A 20,822-nucleotide genomic window follows, 5' to 3' on the forward strand; every position below is an offset into this window, starting at 1 on the left:
CACAGTTTAAAGTGGTCATGTCAGGATAAGGTTATGTCTAGGAAAGAAGTGGCTATTTTAATGTTATTGGTATTTTTTCCTTGAAGTCAATAATAAAAAAGCTTTATAAAAGTCTCACTGAATGCACAACAACATTTAGATTGGACTGACTGTTATGATGCTAAATGTATTTGAGATTTGCCCTTTGCTTTGCAATAAACAACCAATTTGACATGACAAGACAAACATAATGGACTTGCACCCATGTAGGATTATGACTTGAAAGTGAAATTCAGAGCAATTATGTAACACTTAAACTTTTGCAATCAATGCTCTGCAGTGTTAAAGTAGAAATACAAGTTGTTTCAAATTGCTGGTCTGACCTCGGCCTTTGAGTAGTAAGGAGAATGATTACACCCGAGTTGTTTTTATACAGACTGATATCTCTGGAATGCAAACTACTACCTTCTGTGAGGTCGTCACAAAGCTGGAGAAGCTGTAAAATCATACCCTTCCAGCACGAAGAAATGCAAGTTTAAGCTGCCTTTGCCAAATATTTCCATAAATGTTGCTTTGTGTTTGTGGTTTTTGCAGAAATGTGGATTGCACAACACTTGACATTATATTTCTTCATTTCCATTTAATACTTGTACAGCTGCTGTTATTGTATATATATTTATTTATATTTCTTCATACATTCTTATATATTTCTATACTGTGTATTTGTGTATTGTGTATTTTGTTGTACAGTTATTTTATTTTCAGCTTTAATTTATATATTTTATCTTATTCTTTCCCAGTTAAATTTACCCTTTTTAATTTTCATATTTATGGTAAATGGTAAATGGTAAATGGCCTGTATTTGTATAGCGCTTTTCTAGTCCCTAAGGACCCCAAAGCGCTTTACACAACCTGTCATCCACCCATTCACACACACATTCACACACTGGTGATGGCAAGCTACATTGTAGCCACAGCCACCCTGGGGCGCACTGACAGAGGCGAGGCTGCCGGACACTGGCGCCACCGGGCCCTCTGACCACCACCAGTAGGCAATGGGTGAAGTGTCTTGCCCAAGGACACAACGACCGAGACTGTCCAAGCCGGGGCTCGAACCGGCAACCTTCCGATTACAAGGCGAACTCCCAACTCTTGAGCCACGATCGATTTATTTCCTATCTTATTCATAGCCTTTTTTTTCTTTAGGCCACGAGCAGTTGTGTAAGCATTTCACTGCATATCGTACTGTGTATGACTGTGTATGTGGCAAATAAAATTTGAATTTGATTTGAATATGTTGCTCTCTTTGCAGAGCACGTTCACTCTAGCTGGTCCGACTAATTCTGAAATCCTCTTTGTGAACATGACGTGCTGATAGAAAGCAGGATTAACCCGTGCATAGAGAGCGGGCAAGACATAAAGAGAGCTCCAGGAAGCACTCAGCAGGACAGTGCCACTCACTCACTCAACCTGTATTCAACGCTCAGGGCAATGACTGCTTTATCCCAGACATAAGTACAATATGGGGCTGTTACCGTGCTCTTCCATCATTTTTCCACTGCCCTCCTCTGTCATGACTGAAAACCTCCACTAAGATTTCGAAGACATGAGCACAACAGCCTCACCAAAACAAAGTGCAGTTCCTGGCATTTCCACAGCAACACCCTCTCACTGGGAGAATCTCCAAGGTGACGCCCTCTATTGACACGCCTAGAGGTGGCTGGAGCCTTTTTTGTAAGCAGGTGCATCCTGTTCACAGACAGATGGTGTAGACTGAGAAGGGTTTTTCTGTTATCTCTGTGGGAATACCTATGTGTAGCTTCATAACCTGACTGGAGAGCAGCATCAGGGTAAACAGAGCAGACAAAATGGAATTCAGATTAGATTATCAAGAAACAAATGAAGAATTTGCATTTGGAAGTCACTAACTTTTACGGAACTTGGGTGAAGACATTTATATAAATCGAGGGGTTTAAAGAAAGCAATCTTCTCTGTTTTGGCCTGCATGTTGCTTTCAGCTCTTGGATATCTTCTCTGATATTATTAAGTTGAATTTCAATGCAAGGATCTGTTATTCCAAGTCTGGTCTTGGACAAACAATGGAGGGGTTTGGGCATGAGCACTTTCGAGAAGGAGAGAATGAGAGCCAGCAAGCGGACTATCTAAGATTTGTAGGGGACACTCAGCGCTCATGTAACAATGTTTCATCCCGGGAATTAAAACGTTACGTCCGGCAAAGCTCACACGGTCATGAAACTGCAGCTCAGCGATACAATGCCACACGGATCCAGGCTGGTTTAGGCCCAGAGAGGTAGGTGACTGGGATAGAATATGAAAAAAAAACAAAAACACCTTCAGGTATCAAACTAGACAGTATTTTGATTCAAATACAGCTGCAATTTCTCAGCTGCAAGAGAAAATTTATGTCTTGCTGTTAGTTACCACTCTTGGTGATGTACGTTCAGCTCACTCTTACCAGCTGCAGCTTTGCAAGGTTGCTTCATGTAAATAATCTTTGTGTACCTGGAACAATTTACATGTCCACACACACACTTTGCAAATGTGCTTGAGGTTAAATCATGCTTTCAATGTGCTGCATTCTTAGTAGTTTGGAGGCCATGCAGACAACAACACTGAGTTTATGGGCAGGCGCTAATACAATAAAAATGGCTTGTCATAGGTTGTCATGTGCTATTTTTAACCTGGTCCTTCTGCCCCTTGTACCCACCCACACACTCACAACTCTTTGATGCACCATCAAGGCAGGAGTGAGCAGCATGCTGCAGGGAGGATAAACAAGGCTAAAGCAAGCGCTTAGAATAGCTACAGTGCATAAAGGAACCACTGACCCATATCTGCAATGACCCACATTTAATTTGACACACAACACAGAGAAGGAAAAGGATCCCCCCTGAGTCACCTTTGCAAACATATCTAGCAACTCTCGCCTTGGATTAACACAGAACAAAGAAGGACTGTCGATTTAAGGGCATAAAATGTGATTCTGAATATTGTCTGGTGATAATATCAGTCTCAAATATTTTGTGGATCAGAAACAACATCTATACAGTGGTGCTTTAAATTTTGTCAACCCTTTTCTCTAATTCTGCAAAAGTACACTCATCACAAAGGGAATGGTTTTGCAGAAAGTGGCCAAAGACTGTGCCCATCCTTCATGGTTGATATTTCTCAATAACTTATTTTTGTTAGTGTCATTGTCACTGCTGGTAGTAGTACTAGACACCCCTTTAGGCAACACAGGTCCTTCAGGATGGCACATCTATGCGTTCTGTTACAAGAAGGTTTGATTTGTCTCTCAGCACACTCTCAAGAGCGTGAAAGAGATACTGGGAGATGGGCTGTTTCACAAGAAGGGCTGGAAAGGGCCATCTGGTTCTTTGTGTGATCAAGAACAGAAAGAGCACTATCAGAGCTGCACAGTGCTGGGCTGTGAGTACAGGTGCCACTAAAGGACATCAGGACCTTATGGCATGCTTATATATGTCTGTTTCTGACAGTTTGGTCAGAAAAATGTATGAGTAGCTTTCTGGAGGTTTTTGCTTAGTTCCTCTTCAAACAAAGCAGCAGATAGAGTTTGTGTGATGGCTCAACTCCTTGCAAGGAAAACATTCTTGTGACAATATGTAGAGGCTCCACTTACCACTTCATGCTATTAGTGCTGACAGAGATACGGGTAAAAAGCAAAACTAAAAAAAAACAAAACTCAGGAGGGATAAGCAGAGAGCAATGGTAATCACCTGCAAAACCACTCTGTTTTGGAGGGTTGTCTTGTTGTTGCCTCTCCAGTGTACCTGCAACATTCACTTGCACCAAAGCAGATGAAATTCACAGTGGTTTATGCTGATCTCCAGAATCTCAACTAACTTTGTGTTATAGTGTGAAATCAATAATGCAAATCTAGAGTAAAGTGTTCTCAGTCAATATGATAATATGGTGTGATGGATCAGAATGGGAAGAGTCCACCATCAGGACAGCACTGAACAACAATAGTGTGCATGAGAGGGCTTCAAAGAGAAAGTAACTGCCCCCTAAAACAAACACCGCAGTTTGCTAAAGATAAAATGGACAAGCCAGATAGCTATCAGAGTAATGCTGTGTGAATGGATGAGCTCTGCATGTTGTCATAGAAGGAACAAAGAATGTAGAGGCATCTGGACTGAATCTCCAACCCGGTGTTCTAAAAAGTCCCCCACTCAGATAAGAAAGAAGGTCATTTTTTGGAACAGGCACGCCGAAATCCCTATCTCGAGTCAACAGAAATGCTTAGGGTGGTACCTAAAGCGAGCTGGTTAAGGCAACACCAAACATCTGGGAGCTGAAGCTATTCTGTACAGAGCTATGGGGAGAAATTCATTTAATTCACGTGCAGACTAATCAACAGTTAGTTGCAAACATTTGGTTGTAGCTATTGTTTCACAAGCAAGTCACGTGTAAGAAATTTTCTTTTAGCGCTCATTAGGCTTTTTTCATCTAGTTTGATGAAGGTTTAGGTCATATTTGCAAAGCAATAAAGACCTTTTAACAAGCTTCACAAAATATGTAAGAAATGCTGTTAGCAAACATGCTGTTATGTTACATGGACATTTGTGTTGAATGTACAAGTTTAAAGTGAACAAAGCATTAACTTCTGACACAGTTCAGCCACCCTGTTATTGATAATTAGCCATTTATTTGGCTGTGAGGTGCATGAATGAACAACTCAGCCTGTTTCCTGAAAGTCTGGAATATATCTAATAATAAACTGGAACATACTTGACGTTGGTGAAGTCATCCATGTGAAAAACCTTTTTTGACTGTGCCAGACCTGGTTTGGGTTATTGTTAAAGAGCCTAATTCTTTCCTTCCAGAGAATACAAGACACCCACCATCATATATATAATTGGATGAAAGTAATGCCATGCAAAACATTTATGCTCCTGGCAATACACTGTCAAATTGTCAAGAAGTGTATGGATGCATACACTGACTGTATGGAGTAGTTTGATGTTCCTTATAATTTCAGTTCAGTATAAGTGGGTGTGTACTGAACAGTTTTAGGAACTATTTGGCATCCTTAAAATAGACATCCCTACTTCCGTTGTAGTTGAACTTGCTTGATTTGTTAGAAATCAAAACACCTATAGATATGTTTTCTACTAGTAAGCTGTTTTCTATGTTTACTTTTAATGACTATGTCACATAGAGTAAGGTATTTTTTTCAGTGGTAGAATTTTGCATTCTTAATAAAAAAAATTGTAAGTAAATAACAAAAGATCACAACATTTGTTCAATAAAGGTCCTTTCCTTAAGTCAGCATAGCCAGCCTGAGTTACAGTGTGTTAAAGTATTCAAATGTTCAAATGTTATCATGTGAATGAAATGTGGTTAGTGCTGGCCTTTCATTGCACTTAATCCTGTTAAGAACCTTTGCATGTGACCAAAATTTAAGTTCAAGGCAATGTTTCACTAGGTTAAGGATATTAAGCCTTAAAAGTCTCATCTGTATTTCAACCTGATATGATGAAAGAACTGTCTATGGTCACCTGATTTCCACTTTCACTTTGTTAAAGTTCATGCTCATGCACTATGTAGGATCAATCACCATTCAGGCTTCTGCCTTATTCTACCAAGCTTGTATTTACACCAATATCCTATATTTAGTAGTAACACATGAGGATGACTTACACATAGACTATAGTTTGCTAATTACACACAATTAGAGATTTTACCAACAATACAAAAAAGGGGCTATTTTTAAGCGAAAGAAAAACTGCCAGTGTTTAAAGCTGAATATAAAGATTGCCTGGTTATTACTGTGATTTGTCACTATGCTGTGGGCAGGCTGACAAAATGTTAGTGATAAAACTAGTCTGGCTGCACATCCGTGTAGTAAACGTTTCACCTGAGCCCGTGTTGCTACTTTGATTCCAGATATTGTTCCTGATTTCAGGGTCACAGGAAGCACAGGGTTAAACTTGCCTGAAGGGGAGAGGGGATGTGACGCTGCTGCTAATATATAACACCAACACGCACTGTCTGAAGACAGCGATAGGCAATCACTTCTTGACTGGCTTCATCGCTGACGTTTACATCTTGGAGCCACAAAAGACTGCTGTTTTTCTTTTATTTTTTTGGCTAAAAAAATCCAGTTTGTCTTTCGAGGTAACGGGAACAAACTGCTTTCTGTTTTAATTGCTCTCAGTCTACAGCTGGAAAGTTACCTCCTTTTTGGCCAGCGTGGGCATCCGCTCAATGAGGTAGCTAGCTAACCGTAATCTGTAAAAGATGTTGAGTTTACCATAGCAGAAAAGATGCGTAGTTTAAATTGCTTTCGCTTACCGGTTTTAAAGATATAAGAAGCTTGTTTTAGAGTGTCGGGAGCCTTGTTTTTTTTCTCCCACAAGCGAAGCTAAAATAAGAGAATAGCTAATGCTAAATGCTAATGGTTTCTCCCACATGTCTGCACGTATAGTTCAGCATATAACCAGGATGCAGTGCGTGAAAACTTTGGGATGTGTGTTTTCGTTTTTGTTTTTATAAAATAACTGTTTTATTGTGAGCAGGATGTTTATTTTATTCGTGCAGGCATTACTCTTAAGGGGGCAATATGAATATCCACGAGAGTATCTAAAACTGAATCTGACGCTATTGGGGAAAACATTATTTGTGTTAAACATTAACGACTGATTGACTTGGCCAGCTTATCAGTTAATTTATTACTTATAATTACTGCTTAGTGTTTAGTACAAGTACAAGGTGGTTGTTAAAACACTCGTGGTGATAAGGCTTTCAGTCCTACGTATACTGGTAATGGTTTACTATTACTTTAGGTTAATAGCTTGACTCGACAGACTGACTTCATTGAGTGATTATGTATTTTTGAACAGCTAAATTATAACGGTGTTACTCACATAATTTTAATATTATTAGACGCAATGAACTTGGTTCAAGTAGAAGTAAACAAACTAAACTTTACGTTTCTGGAAATGCTAGATAAGGTCTTGCAACCTTTATGCAACCACATGCTTTAGGAAAATGCAACATATGCCACTGAACGCAGCACCAAACTCGCTCAAAAAGTCTTCTGAAATATCACCGATCGCCTGATATACCAGAGGGTTTATTCAATATAGAAATGGACCAAAATATTTACCAAAATATTTACCAAGTATTAGAATGCGTTTTTTTCCCGACGTGGTTTAAATACTCAAACGCCAACCAACAAGGTTCACCTGTTAGCTAACGTTTGCTAAGCCTAAATGAGTAGTGATTTGAAACCCAAGGTAATTCATAAGCATGTGAGCTAAGTGTTGCTAAAATGTAATAATCCGTTATAGCTTCTGGAAAATGAGCGATGTGGAGGGTCCTCGATAGCATGGATAAGGTTACACGGATGATGCATAGTCGCATCTCTGTATAAACAAAGGCAGGTCTGACTGCCATGTTTTTGCTAACTCCCGGCGTGCAGCGCAAGCAGCTAATGTTTGCTAGCTGATAATGCAATGTGGGTCACTAGGGGAGTAAACGTTATCGTGCAAGTGTAGATGACACGGCGTTTTGAGGTTACCGTGTTCTTCTGACATTTAATCCAAATCTTTTAACTCTACTGTTTTGCATTTCATTCCTTGAAAATCGAAAGCATGCATGATTGGCTAATATGGAATGGTGCAGTTATATGTTAGTGGGTCACCCGGCCATGGTTTCCTTCACACGCGATGGTGTGGAGAGTAGTGCACCGTTATCTGCCTCGTGTGCGGTTTGTTTGGCATTAGATTAGTTATTAAATAATAACGTGTTTAATGTTTTTATTACACATCTCCCTTCAGCAGAGACTCGATTTTTATTTTAGTTTAGTGAGTTGTGGCTAAGCTGTGGTATTTACCCGTAGAAGTGTTGTGGGTTTCCGAGTGTCCCCTGTTTTGGGTTTAAAAGGTGATCTCATCTTAAGTACCACCAGCAAGGTTGCAAGTTTAGTACAGGATTATTTATGGGGGAAGCACCTGTCACGCAGGCGCACTGACCCCAGGCTGGCTGGGGATGTTGATGTTGCCATGGTTATACCTTCCTGTGAGAAGGTCACCCACCAAAGCTCTGCCTGCACAGTGGCTGTGCAGTCTTCCTGCAGAGCGTCATTACACTGTCTGTAGATGAACATCCTAATGTTGAGTGTTGGCGTTAAAACAGCTGATTGAAGTGGCTTTGTTTTGGTCATTTGACAGCATGGCAGATTACCTAATAAGTGGTGGCACAGGCTACATTCCCGATGATGGGCTCTCGGCACAGCAGCTCTTCTCCACTGGAGGTGGTCTAACATACAAGTAAGTTTCCCTTCATTGCAAAGTTTTTGTTTCGTTTGTTTTTCTTGAAAATGTTTTCATTAATTTCAAAGTAAGGTTTCCTCATTTAAAAAAAGGAAAAAAAACCAACCTTTTTGCGAAGTTGTGGGTGGAGTGTAAGCACCAGTGCTTTGTAATGGCCAACACGTTTTGAACCGGCAGATCTGACCAACAGTGTGTTGTCTCCGATGGTCAAACGGCTGAAGAGCTATGCTCTAAAGGAGATGGGTTGACTTACAAGTGAGTAAAAGAAAAAAAACAGTCACCTTCAAACTGAAAATCCTTGATCTATCTAAATAGTGAATTCATAGAGGAGAAGCAAATAATTGTTCTTCTACAGCAACTTTATTTTGACTGCAACAAACTATATCAAAAATCCCATGAACCGCGGCGCATGAAGGCAGATGGTAGATATAAGGCTTTGTGAAATTCTTAACTTGATTTGGGTCATGGGAATGAAAATTGCTTTCACGGGACATCGCTGTTTTATTAACTTCAACTAATCATCAAAGTATGTGACCTCTCCTGTAAATGCAGAAAGCATGATGGAGCAGCTTGTGCTCTTTAGCATGAATACTTTTGATAAAAGCACTCATTTCTGACCTCTTGCAATTCTTGCACTCCTCTGCTTGACATTCTGATGACATGCTGTATAGACACGCACATGCTGGATTTTGTGTAGACTTATTTTCCTTCATTAACTCTTGTAAATAGCCTTTTATTTTCATAACCATAAATGAACAAAGCAAGCTAAGTTGTAGTGGTTGTTTGGCACTAAACAACCAATTTAATCTTGCCTGCATTCATAAGTTCCCTATAGTGCGTCACGTGTGGAGGGAAAGGTTGCAAACGTGACTGCCTGAATTGATATCATGTGAATTTCAGGGGTAATTGATAAGAATGAAATTCAGATCAGTTTCTCGACCTCCTAATTAACGCAATGCAGATAGCTGACTCAGCATATATAGTCCACCTAAAAATTATTTTTTTATTTTTTTATTATATGAATGAAAAAAATATTTGATTACAAACTTTTTTTTTTTTCTTGGAGGAAATAGTCAAACAGGGAAACTGATACACAGTTGCAGGAAGATAGAATCAGATTTCTGTGAGTGGCAGCTTCCTGCTATACCAGATGCAGCAACCTTGTTCTGAATGCGACGTGTCAACATTTTGCTCCAATCAAGTCTACTTTCACACCTTTTCTTCCTGTAATGGCCCTCAAAGTATCAGTGCACGACTGCCTGTATACCGACTGTCTGTTCAAGGAAGTGTTAAGAGCACACAAATGAGTTTTAGATGCCGACACTGTTCAGTACATCTACAGGTTCCTTCCTGTACATGTCTCTGTTCTAATGCAGCTTTCTGACACAAACAGGGTATTTACTGTGGTTGCATATGAGGTCACTGCCATCCACACAAAGCTACAGGCTTTAATTAACCCGTTTAATTCAAGCTATATAAATAAATGTGTGAACTTTTGAGACTTGGAGCCGAGTGTACACTTTCAAAATCATTTTAAATGTTAAAGCTGGTAAGGAGAACTTGCATGGCAGCATTCTCCTAGAACCTGATAATGGAGTGGGGTCACACTTAGCCAAAGTTACCTCAGGCTAAGGATGGAATATTTTAAGCATGACATTATGATCTTTAGGTAGTAATGAAATGTTTCTTTGGTAGTCAGTTTTAATAAAGGGAGGTGACTCTGATACAGAGATCTAACCTGTACCAATTAACTGTAATAATAGGATTGTAGGGTGTGGGCACATAGTGCTGTACAAACCTTGATACCTTCAGAGCTTCGTTTCTGTGCTTTGTCTTTCAAAATCAGTGTCAGTTTTACCCTCAACCAAGCTCTGAAATCTAACTAAAACCAAAATAATATTAATAATAATAATACAGTGCGGCTAAAACCTGTGATAATACACACAACTATACAACTTCAGTGCCAGGGAAAAAGCTGACAGGTGAAGGCCTGTTGTGGCCTTTGGTTTTACTTTGAAACCATTAGCATGGTAGATTTGTCTACATTTAACATTCAAATGCAACCTGTGCGATATGGCCGAGCCAGTGTTTTCTTTAGGAGTCAAAGCCAACACGGCAATCAGGTTACTGCTGACTTGGGGTCAGCAGTAAGCAGACAGTATAGTCTGTGTGCTGCAGCTGCGGTTTGTGGCTTCTGCTAAATGACAGCAGATGTTCCCTGGACATTTTGCTTGTCCCGTTTTGCGCTTTAAAGTGAGGGTAGGCAAAGCCTTCTACCAGATTTCTCTACTCCTGTTCTCAGTTAGACCCGCTTTATGTTTGTGTACTGTTACCTCATAGTTTCCTCCAACATTCACTAGATGTATAAAGCTTCACTTATTCCTCCTTATTTCCATTTATCCCCCCCCTCTCTCTCTTACATAAACATCTCAAAAAACCCACAAAATACATACAGACTCGAGCTGAAAAATAAACACATCATTCCCACGTCTGGCGCTCGCTGCTTCACTCATCTTTCTGCCTCTTATTGTGTTTATACAGGCCAGGAGCTGAAAAGAGGTCAACTGTAGCTTTTTACCAAGTAGAGGGCGCACCCAGCTGCACTTAGTGTCTGTACTCAGCCGCAATGCCATTTTGTAATTTTCTGGGAACCACGATGTGGTGCAAGAGTGTCCAAAAATGGGTTGTTGTCCTTGGTTAAAATATTACACAGAAGGAGAGGAGTGACTCTGTAGGAAAGTGACTTAAAAAAATTATTACAAGGCCTTGATTACAATCAGAAGTCTATTCACATTCTTTGATAATCTAAATAGTTCTGTTATCACTACAGATCAAAAACTGTAGTACTTTTATTAGTTTGTTCAGTACACCCCATTTGCTTTGAGATACTCCTCAAAGTTGTGAAATCCTTTAATTCATCTGGTTTTCTTAGGCATGCCATTACAAGCTTTCACTGAAACATATAGAACACCATCTCCTGGAATATTTCTGAGGTGTTGTTGGAGTTTTAGACCTCACAATACTGCTAAACTGCTGCTATTAGCCCCTTACTTTGCACTTTGCTTATGTCTTTCAGCGATTTCCTGATTTTACCTGGCTTCATCGACTTTACCTCTGACGAAGTGGTGAGTAGCGTACACATGTGAACAAGGAATCTGAGTCATATTTTTGCCCTTTTAAAACAGTCTGCATCTTTTGGTCTCTTTCTGCTTTGCTTTTTTTTTTTTTTTTTTTTTTTCCCCCCCAATGTGGTCACCCACTGGCTGCTCCCTCACCCTTGTGGTCACATTTGTGTCCGGTTAGTTACTCATCTTGCAGCAGGCAAAAGGGGGGTTAATCTCAGGGCTTTACGGGAAATCCCTCTCCTCTGCTTCGTCTATCTGAAGGTTTAATTTAGTTTTAATCTCTTTCTGTTTCCTTACGAGTTAGAGTGCTTTCTTTACTATGGGACATATTTGCCTGGCTGCCATATTATGTTCTAGTTGTTTTCTCCACAGTCTTGGTCTGCCCTAGTTTTTCTCAGGATAGTGAACCTATTCATGCTTAAATAACACAAATGCTTGCACAACCTTGAATAGTGAATAAGTCTAAATACTTTGAGGCATAGAAGCATGAAGTAGTGCTGTGTGTTGAGGGTGGTGGTGTTTTGGGACATTGTTTGCAGTCATGGTCTTCCTCACATTCTTTAATACCTCACAGTAGAATTTAGCAGGTTGGTGCAGTTGTGTGCTCTGGCAAAGTGGCGTTAGGCATTTTCTCTGGCCTTCACCATAAACCTCTAAAGAAAACGCTGCAAGCACCCACTATAGTTTATGTCTACATCAGATACTGTTGAGCCACTTCCCTGGTTTCCCATGTTAGTGGAATGTTATTATTTTCACTCTGCCAGTGGATTGAAACGAAATGTGCTGGTTGTTTTGGGAATCGGCGATAAGTAAAAGTAAACCTGGTCGTTGGACACTGTAGTGTGGCTCATCCCTATTTTTTTCCAGACAGTGTCATGTTTCTTTCCCTGGTAGGAACAACAGTTGCAGTATGTTACGTCAGTGTCTTTTAATTTGGAGGCATTTCATATCTAATATGAACTAAATCTAAAGCTTAAAATATTTTTTTTAAGCTTAAAATTGGCTCCATTGTTTTCCCGTTTTTATAAAAGTTTGCTTGTATTAACCTTGTTGTGTCCTTCTGGTGTCTGATCTGAAGGATATTTACAGTGAAGTCCTTCATGGCTATCTAGTTCATTCTGCCCCCTGGTGGACCACATGCAAAATATTCAATCCCCTATTTTTTTGTCTTTCAGGACCTGACATCAGCACTGACTAGGAAGATTACATTGAAAACCCCTCTCATTTCCTCCCCCATGGACACTGTGACAGAGTCGGCCATGGCAATAGCTATGGCGGTAAGAAACTAGCATCTTAAGGACACAGTTTTTTATTTTTTTATTTTTTCTGTAACTGTTTAATCAAAAAGCACACATCTCATTCTTTCTTTCTTTCTTTTTTCTTTTAAAAAATTTGGTAGCTAATGGGAGGCATTGGCATTATTCACCACAACTGCACACCAGAATTCCAAGCCAACGAGGTCCGCAAGGTCAAGGTAAACTGTGACTGCATACAAATATTTATACACATTAAAGGGTGCTAACTAGAGCAGGGCAATATGGCCAAAAATATTTATCACGATATATATATATTTGAAAATTTGCGATAACGATATAACTGACGCGAGACAAAATACAACTCCACAACTTCACTAGCGCAAAAAAAACTCGATCCATTTATTTTCACTTAAACAAGCAGCTGTTTTTTTTTTTTTTTTTATGTGCATTAAAGCTATATAAAAATTATCCACTGAAGTTAAAAAGAGGTGCTTTGCAACATTAAACTGCAGTGTGCCAAATATAAAGTCAAATACGTATTTTTCGGACCATAAGGTGCACGGGATTATAAGGCACATTAAGCGAAACAAAGCAGTCGGATAAATCAAACTTTATTCAACTCATACTTCTTGCTTCCTCCACTTCTGTACCATTGATTCATTAATGCTGTATTCTATCACAGCTGCTCTATTCCTGTGTTGTTGCAGTATATTAATGACTATTAGTTTCCTGTCTTCATTTATTTTACAAGTGATAGCAGAGCTGTACGTTTGAATGTTTTCAGAAATCTCTGTCAGAACATGCTATATCATGCTTAGGTAACTAGCAAAACTAGCGAGCTAACTTCCGCTAACGTCCTGCTAACTTCTAACTCCGTTAAGTGTAATAAATTCTGTTCTCATGGATGCCTGGATGTTAAACTTAATAGACATTCATACACCTGGTAAAGCAGCAATGCTGATAGTTTTATTAAAGATGAAAGAATTTAGACCGTTTTTAACTCTCAGTGATGCTGCAGTGTTCGTTTGACTTTGGGACCTGAATCGGACGGAGTTTAGGACCCAGATTATTACTCCCAGATTTACGAGCGCCTTAGTCCGACAAATAATAAAGACGGCTGCTTGCATGTTCTACAACAAAATGTGCTTTGTTGTGTATCTGACGGACAAACGCCAAACCAGTTCCACATCACTGAAGTGGCACCACTTTTACAAACTAATTCTGGTTCATCCGTTTCACTCAACAATCCGCTTTCTCCTTTCTCATTCTCCGTTACCGCCATGCTTTTTCGGCCATGTGCGTATGAAAACAAAGGCACTGCGCATGCGCGCGTTACCCATAATATATCGCGATATTTTAATTTCTTATCGTTGCCTAACATTGTACCGGTATTACTGTGAACGGTATAATATGGCCCAGCCCTAGTGCTAACCTTTACCTCAACCAACATAATTCAGCTGTTGTGTGATTCATGCTCTTGACTTTTCTTGTTATGGTGTCCCATCTTGTCCCTATATAGGCTATGGTAATGGCGTCACATGTGTGTTATATTTGTGTGTGTGTGTGTGTGTGTTACTTACTGTTTTTCTGCTGCTTCTGCTCACGATTTTTTTTTTTTTTTTTTTTTTTTTTTTTTTTTTGTGTAGTGTGTTTTGGCTTTTGCTGTTTTTTTTTTGTTTTTTTTTGCCACATTACCGATGTACAGTGGAAAATAATTGTTTTGGTTTCTGTTGGCTTCCAGAGGTTCGAACAGGGTTTTATTACAGACCCAGTTGTTATGAGTCCACGCCACACAGTCGGGGATGTGTTTGAGGCCAAAGTTAGACATGGTTTCTCTGGTATTCCTGTCACAGAGACAGGAAAAATGGGCAGCAAACTGGTGGGTATTGTCACCTCCAGAGATATCGACTTCCTCTCTGAGAAAGACCGTGGCAAGCCTTTGGAGGAGGTGTGTGTTCTTGTTGCTTTTAAGAAACTCTGTCATTTATAAAAACTTGGCTTTACCCGATTATTTTTACACTGACCCCGTCTTCTCTCAGGCTATGACTAAGAGGGAGGAGTTGGTAGTGGCTCCTGCTGGTGTTACACTAAAAGAAGCCAATGATATTCTGCAGCGCAGCAAAAAAGGTGAATTTAAAGAAAAAGTATTTGTGTAATAGATGTTGGACTTCTTTTTGGTTATTGTATTTTAATAGCCCGACTTTCTGTGTAACCAGGCAAGCTTCCCATTGTAAATGATAACGATGAACTGGTGGCCATTATTGCCAGAACGGATCTAAAGAAGAACCGGGAGTACCCCCTCGCCTCCAAAGACTCACGCAAACAGCTTCTCTGTGGTGCTGCTATCGGAACCAGGGAGGACGACAAATACAGACTGGACCTGCTGGTGCAAGCTGGAGTTGATGTCGTTGTACTGGTTGGTGCTTTTTAAAAAGTTAGATTGTGGTCGGTGCTTTAATAATGATCGGTCACATCACAGATACTTGGATGTATTGTAGAGAAGATAAATCTTTATTGTCATTACACAGTCATAAAAACTGTCCCCCATCGGCACTACTTAGAAGATTCATTTCAAATTTTAGAGCAGCTTGTAGCTAAATGGCAGCCACTGTCAGTCACGTGGCTAATTTCTATAATTTTCTCATTAAGAAATATTTCAGATTATATTTTAATAGTTTTGGAAATTATTTTAAGGTTTGTTTGTTTTTGTTTTTCTTACATTATTGTATAGCTAAAACATTTTTAGAATTCATAAAAAAACAGTACTATAAACAGCGCAATAAGACATCTAAATAATTAGCCTTGAAAAGAAAAAAAAACTACTGTAGTAAACTTAAAAAAACTGATTTTTAATTGGAGGTACTAACATTAAGAAAGTATTAAAACAGGGCACTTACATTGAAAGGGATTGAACTGGTCATTGACTGCATTTTAAAACTGACACTACAGAGTGCTACACAGAAATTGAGATGCAATATGAGATTATGGGGTTTTATTTTAACATTGACATCATTTTTAAAATGCTAAGGGGTCTGTCGGTGATTCTAGTGTTAAATGGCGACAGGATGTGAAACCTGTGTCATGTTTTGGTTTCACTGAAGAGCCTAGCAGTGTGGCTGTTGTTAATATTGGCCATATAATGGCAGGTCTGAAGCGCCTTGAGGCGACTTTTGTTGTGATTTGGCGCAATATAATTAAATTTGATTGAATAGATCTCGAAAAAGAGTACAGGCACTATTCATGCATGATGAGAAACTGTCAGACTCCGTGTAGAACACTCTACTGTAACTAAACACAACTAAATGGAATGGGTACCACCTTGTGGTGCGATTCAGTATTGCAGGTAAATTACAAACTGATGTTATAGCCCAAATCATACTTCCTGTTGCTGTGTTTTGTTTTAAAATTGTAGCTTAAATGTTAATTATTACAGAGTAAAATTCTCAAGGAGATATGTGACTAAGTCCACAAATAAATCCATGGATCCGTGGGGTCTGCCCCCTAGGGGTGCAGAGCCATTGTAATGGGGGGGCGGTATGAAAAGGGGGGGGGGGGGGACAACAACACTTGGACACTGCTAGCACGGGGCACCTACACAAACGCAAAGCAGGAGATGAAGCATAGCTGAATATGTTTCCAAACCAACTTCATTCTAAGCCAAAGACTAGAAAATATGGTGAAGCATATCTTCCCTTTGGCTTCACCTGCACAAGTGCCAAGGTAGGTCTCCCTTGCATAGTTGGTTTTCCCTTCGTCGGGAGCAGGCGTTGGGCTCTTCAAATCACACAGTATCCCACATTCTTGATTTTTAGTTCACAAACACTTGTTGTAATGACTAACTACTCCTGACATTTTGGAGATGATACCTCTTTATTCAGTAAAGTTACAGCGGGATACAAATAACATCAGGCTGATCCTGCCGCAATTTGTTCCCCCTGTCTAAATCACGGACAAACAGTATCCCACAGTTGTTTATATTTTTAAACCCATTTTTTTTGAAAAATGTATTGATAGCAATGTTGAATATTATTAAACAGGAAAAAAACAACCACATGTAAAAAAACACACGGCGACGCCATTCAAATGTCTGTTTTGACTTATTAGGTGTTACTGTATTTTATGGTCTAAACTTATTATGTTTAAACCATAAATATTTTTTTATATATATTTTCTTTTTTTTTTCTTTCTTTTTTGTTTTTTTTAGGACTCCTCGCAAGGCAACTCGGTGTATCAGATCAACATGATAAACTATATTAAGCAGAAGTATCAAGAATTACAAGTGGTGGGAGGAAATGGTGAGTCTGTTGGTGTGGGGAGTGAGTATTATGTGGCTGTCCCTTTATGAAAAGTAACATAAATGACAACAAAATAAACAGATATATTTTTTTTGCACACATTTCTTGACAGTTTTCACTTTTCCACCTTTCCTACAGTGGTCACAGCAGCCCAGGCCAAAAATCTGATTGATGCCGGCGTGGATGCTCTGAGAGTCGGCATGGGCTGCGGCTCCATCTGCATCACACAAGAAGGTATTCAGTGTGGAAACCGTGATATGATGATAGAACTTAAGTGTAGTGATAAGTATTTATAAAAAATTATGCAGATCCTTTTTCCGGCAATGAGCTTTGCTAAGATGAAAAGGCCATCAGTTGCTAGTGGAAACTAATACCCTGAGACCACTCCTAGTTGTCATGGTGATTTGCCGAGGCCTCTGTTCTGTGTTGCCATGGGGACCGGTCTCATGTTCAGACTAGGTCATGTTTATACTAAAACAAACAAACGAACAAAAACAGTGTTTTTAAAACAACATGGCAGTCACGTTTGATGTGTTTTCTACTTTCTAGTCATGGCATGTGGACGACCCCAGGGGACCTCTGTGTACAAGGTGGCAGAGTATGCTAGGCGTTTCGGTGTGCCAGTCATCGCTGACGGTGGCATTCAAACTGTGGGCCATGTGGTGAAGGCTTTAGCTCTCGGTGCATCAACTGGTGAGGTTTAAGAGATGGCGACGTGCAGTTTGTTCAAGCTAATATTTCATATAGGTCTTTAGAAATGTCTGATTTCTATACAGTTCTATACATTTCTTTCACAAGAAATTTGCTCTCACTCCAGTTATGATGGGCTCCTTGCTAGCAGCCACAACTGAGGCTCCTGGAGAGTACTTCTTTGCAGACGGTGTGCGACTGAAAAAGTATCGTGGTATGGGCTCCCTGGATGCAATGGAGAAAAGCACGAGCAGTCAGAAACGCTATTTTAGGTATGTGTGAGGTTATTAAAAGCTACAGCTATTGTAATATTGTGAACCACTGGGATGTATATGAATTTGGTGATATGTTGTCCACAGTGAGGGTGACAAAGTGAAAGTAGCCCAGGGTGTGTCGGGCTCAGTCCAGGACAAGGGTTCCATTCACAAGTTTGTACCATACCTGATAGCAGGAATCCAACATGGGTGCCAAGATATTGGGGCAAAGAGTCTTTCCGTCCTTCGGTGAGTTGTGTGTGTGTTTTTTAAGGTTATGAGATGCTTTTATAAGCAGTATGTATGATGGTGCTTGTATGTTTTATACAGTTCCATGATGTACTCTGGAGAGTTGAAGTTTGAGAAGCGCACCTTATCTGCACAGGTGGAGGGTGGTGTTCATGGTCTCCACTCGTAAGTGCAAAAACCCACAAAAGAATGTCTTTTCTTTTAGTCATATTTTAGCTACTTGATATAAACAGTGTAGAGTGTAGACTGTATATAAAAGATGGGCAGCCGTTTCTTAATCTTTCTGGTTTCTAAAGAGCAGCAAACAGAAAAAAATCAGAGTAGAAGTCGATAAGAAACTGCTGCTGCTGCCTGCCTGATGTTACCTCAGAAAAGATGAGTTTCATTTTGTAATATGTGAGCCCACTGAGAGAAATGGAGGGTAAAGCATGATACGCGGTAGCACAGACAGTGCCCATGCATCCTTTCATGAACTAGCTGATTTGGTGTTTCTTTGCCTCCACAGATTTGAGAAGAGGCTTTACTGAACAGGGGTGTGACATGTGGATCACCCAGTGCACAGGACCTTCCCAATCTTACAGTGACCAAATGTTATATCGCTACTTCTGCTAGAACACATGCCGCCAACTACACCCCCTCTGCAGCATCATATTCACTGTTGCTCTTTCTGATCTTACCCGGCTGGTCTAGAGGGAGGGGGGAAAAGAAGGGGGAGGAGGGGCATTGCAGCGAAGTGTGAATTTTCAAACTGACACCTAACTCTCTGAACACCTTGGATTTTGCACTTAAGAAGCAGAGCATCAGGGTCTTTGGAAAAACACACACACCTGTATCACAGCTATACAGCCCGATCCCAGTTATATGTGCGTGTCGATGGCAGTGAGAGAACAAAGTGGTTGAATTAAGAATAGTGTGCTTGAATGTGTGATATAGTTTTGTGTATGTGTGTGTGTGGGGACAGACAAAGTGAAGGTGCGCTATGTTTATTTGTCCTGTTTCTGTTAGTGAGCTGACAACAGTCATTGTGCGCAGGTCCCATCAGCATCCTTTTTTTTTTGTCTTTATTTCTTAATTTCCCCCTGATGTTTACCTGCGAGTTGCCTCAAACATCCCATTTTGGAACCAGAATAATACACACATGCAAACAACAAGAGAAACACTTCTGCTCTATTTGTGCAGCGTGGCAGTCGATCACGGCAAACATCATTACAGGTATGCGCTGCACGAAGAGTAGCCGCTTATAGTTGAGCATTCATTCACTCGGTGTATCGTGCAGTCAGAAATACACGGCCATGGTAGTCATCTGGTCAAGTTTGTCTCCTCCAGTGTCAACAGTAGATGGAGGTCAGACCTGCAACCTTTTTATCTTCGTGAATATTCATTTACCCCTTAGACATACTGAGCCGAATAACCAGTGTCCCATCTCGATGTGTAGTGTTCATGTGTTGAGCAAGGAGAGGACCAAAATCCGAAGATCAGGTATATTTAAAGGAGAAAAAAAACAATAAAAATGTGTCAATCAAAAATAGTTGAGTTTTTTTGCCCGTACTTTGAATACTTTTAGATATATTAAAAACAACAAAAGCTTTATATTAAACCTGTATAGTCTCGGGGAGGGGGGCTTTGAAATGAGCATGAAGGGTTTTTGATATGCATGTTTTTTTTCACTAAGCCAACCGTGGCTGTATTTATATTCTGCGTTAATTGCATACATACTGCCAAGTGTATTTACACTTCGTTTGACACTTCTTTTATAAGTTAAAAACCAAAATTGGTGCAACAAGTTGCTTCTCACTTGTTTGTTCCTGCTCTTTTCACGTCGTGGCATAGTTTCTCGGAGTCTTAAAGTGTCTTTTCACTGGAGACATGCCTTGAAACGGGGGTGGGTAACAGCTGTAAGACGGCTATGTGAAAATGCATTGAAATGCATAATGTTACAGACCTTCTTGACTCCATTTCTTGCTTTGAAACAGTCTCATTGTTTGTTTTTATCGTTAAGCTTATGTAGGAGTAGGTTTATTTTCTAACATTTTCATACAAAGTTATGTTTTTGTTTTTTGTGGCCCAGAGTGTAAGCAAGAATTGTTTTCCTAACTGGCTAATGTATTACACCCTGCGCAGGGTTCACTTGACTAACATGATCTTGCAGCTGGGCTGAATTGCAAAAAGTACATTAAAATATATGGAGACTTGTATACCTGTAGTTGGAAATGACTGCTGCTTGTTTTCAGTTTCCCCACCTAAAGTTGTAATTCAGGTTTTTAAAACGTCTTAAGTTGTCAAGTACAGAGTCCTGTTGGTCCATCTAAAAAGGCACAAATACAGTTATTTGAAGTAGTTTTTTTTTTTTTTTTTTTTTTTTTGCCTTATCAGCCTCACAAGCGTTGCCAAAACACAGCGGTTGCTTATGCAACTTGCAATCTAAATGACAAGATAACTGCAATTTAATTTTTAATTTTTATTTTTTTAGATGGACTAAAAAGACTTTGTATGTAGTAAATCGTTTAGGGGAATTTGAGGACTGTTGTGTCAGAACATGTTTACAGTAAAACACTCGACAGAGGAACGTTGCTTTTGCTGTTCATCAAAGTAAAAAGAATAAATGAATAAAACCATGTATGGGCTGTTGTCTTTTTGTATGAACCAAGTTATT

At 39.7% G+C, this 20,822-nt stretch overlaps 1 protein-coding gene across 6 annotated transcripts; it reads left to right on the plus strand.

Annotated features, from left to right (window-relative positions):
- Window positions 1–1,725: 1,725 nt before the first annotated feature.
- Window positions 1,726–20,786, plus strand: impdh1b (IMP (inosine 5'-monophosphate) dehydrogenase 1b). 6 transcript variants are annotated; one of them, XM_085250873.1, is made up of 16 exons: window positions 1,726–2,290; window positions 8,199–8,297; window positions 8,478–8,555; window positions 11,377–11,425; window positions 12,601–12,702; window positions 12,825–12,899; window positions 14,423–14,629; window positions 14,721–14,808; window positions 14,898–15,097; window positions 16,886–16,976; window positions 17,115–17,210; window positions 17,526–17,669; window positions 17,794–17,938; window positions 18,026–18,169; window positions 18,251–18,334; window positions 18,675–20,786. In XM_085250873.1, the coding sequence occupies exons 1-16, from the start codon at window positions 2,079–2,081 to the stop codon at window positions 18,694–18,696; spliced, it is 1,836 nt and encodes a 611-aa protein (XP_085106999.1). In that variant the 5' UTR covers window positions 1,726–2,078; the 3' UTR covers window positions 18,697–20,786. The 6 variants fall into 6 exon arrangements, with proteins under 6 accessions (XP_085106999.1, XP_085107000.1, XP_085107002.1 ...); XM_085250876.1 differs by lacking the exon at window positions 1,726–2,290 and adding an exon at window positions 5,996–6,141; XM_085250875.1 differs by lacking the exon at window positions 1,726–2,290 and adding an exon at window positions 6,000–6,236.
- Window positions 20,787–20,822: the final 36 nt, after the last annotated feature.

This window comes from Mchenga conophoros, linkage group LG17, assembly GCF_057382185.1.
Source record: "Mchenga conophoros isolate Kocher_MC1m ecotype Shallow Benthic linkage group LG17, M_conophoros_male_GT1.1, whole genome shotgun sequence".
In the NCBI taxonomy this organism is placed as follows: Eukaryota; Metazoa; Chordata; class Actinopteri; order Cichliformes; family Cichlidae; genus Mchenga; species Mchenga conophoros.

Coding starts and splice junctions, on each gene's coding strand:
- impdh1b (XM_085250873.1), top strand. CDS start 2,079: ATGGAGGGGTTTGGGCATGAGCACTTTCGAGAAGGAGAGAATGAGAGC. Junction 2,291..8,198: donor GCTGGTTTAGGCCCAGAGAG/GTAGGTGACTGG, acceptor GTCATTTGACAG/CATGGCAGATTACCTAATAA. Junction 14,809..14,897: donor TCTGCAGCGCAGCAAAAAAG/GTGAATTTAAAG, acceptor CTGTGTAACCAG/GCAAGCTTCCCATTGTAAAT.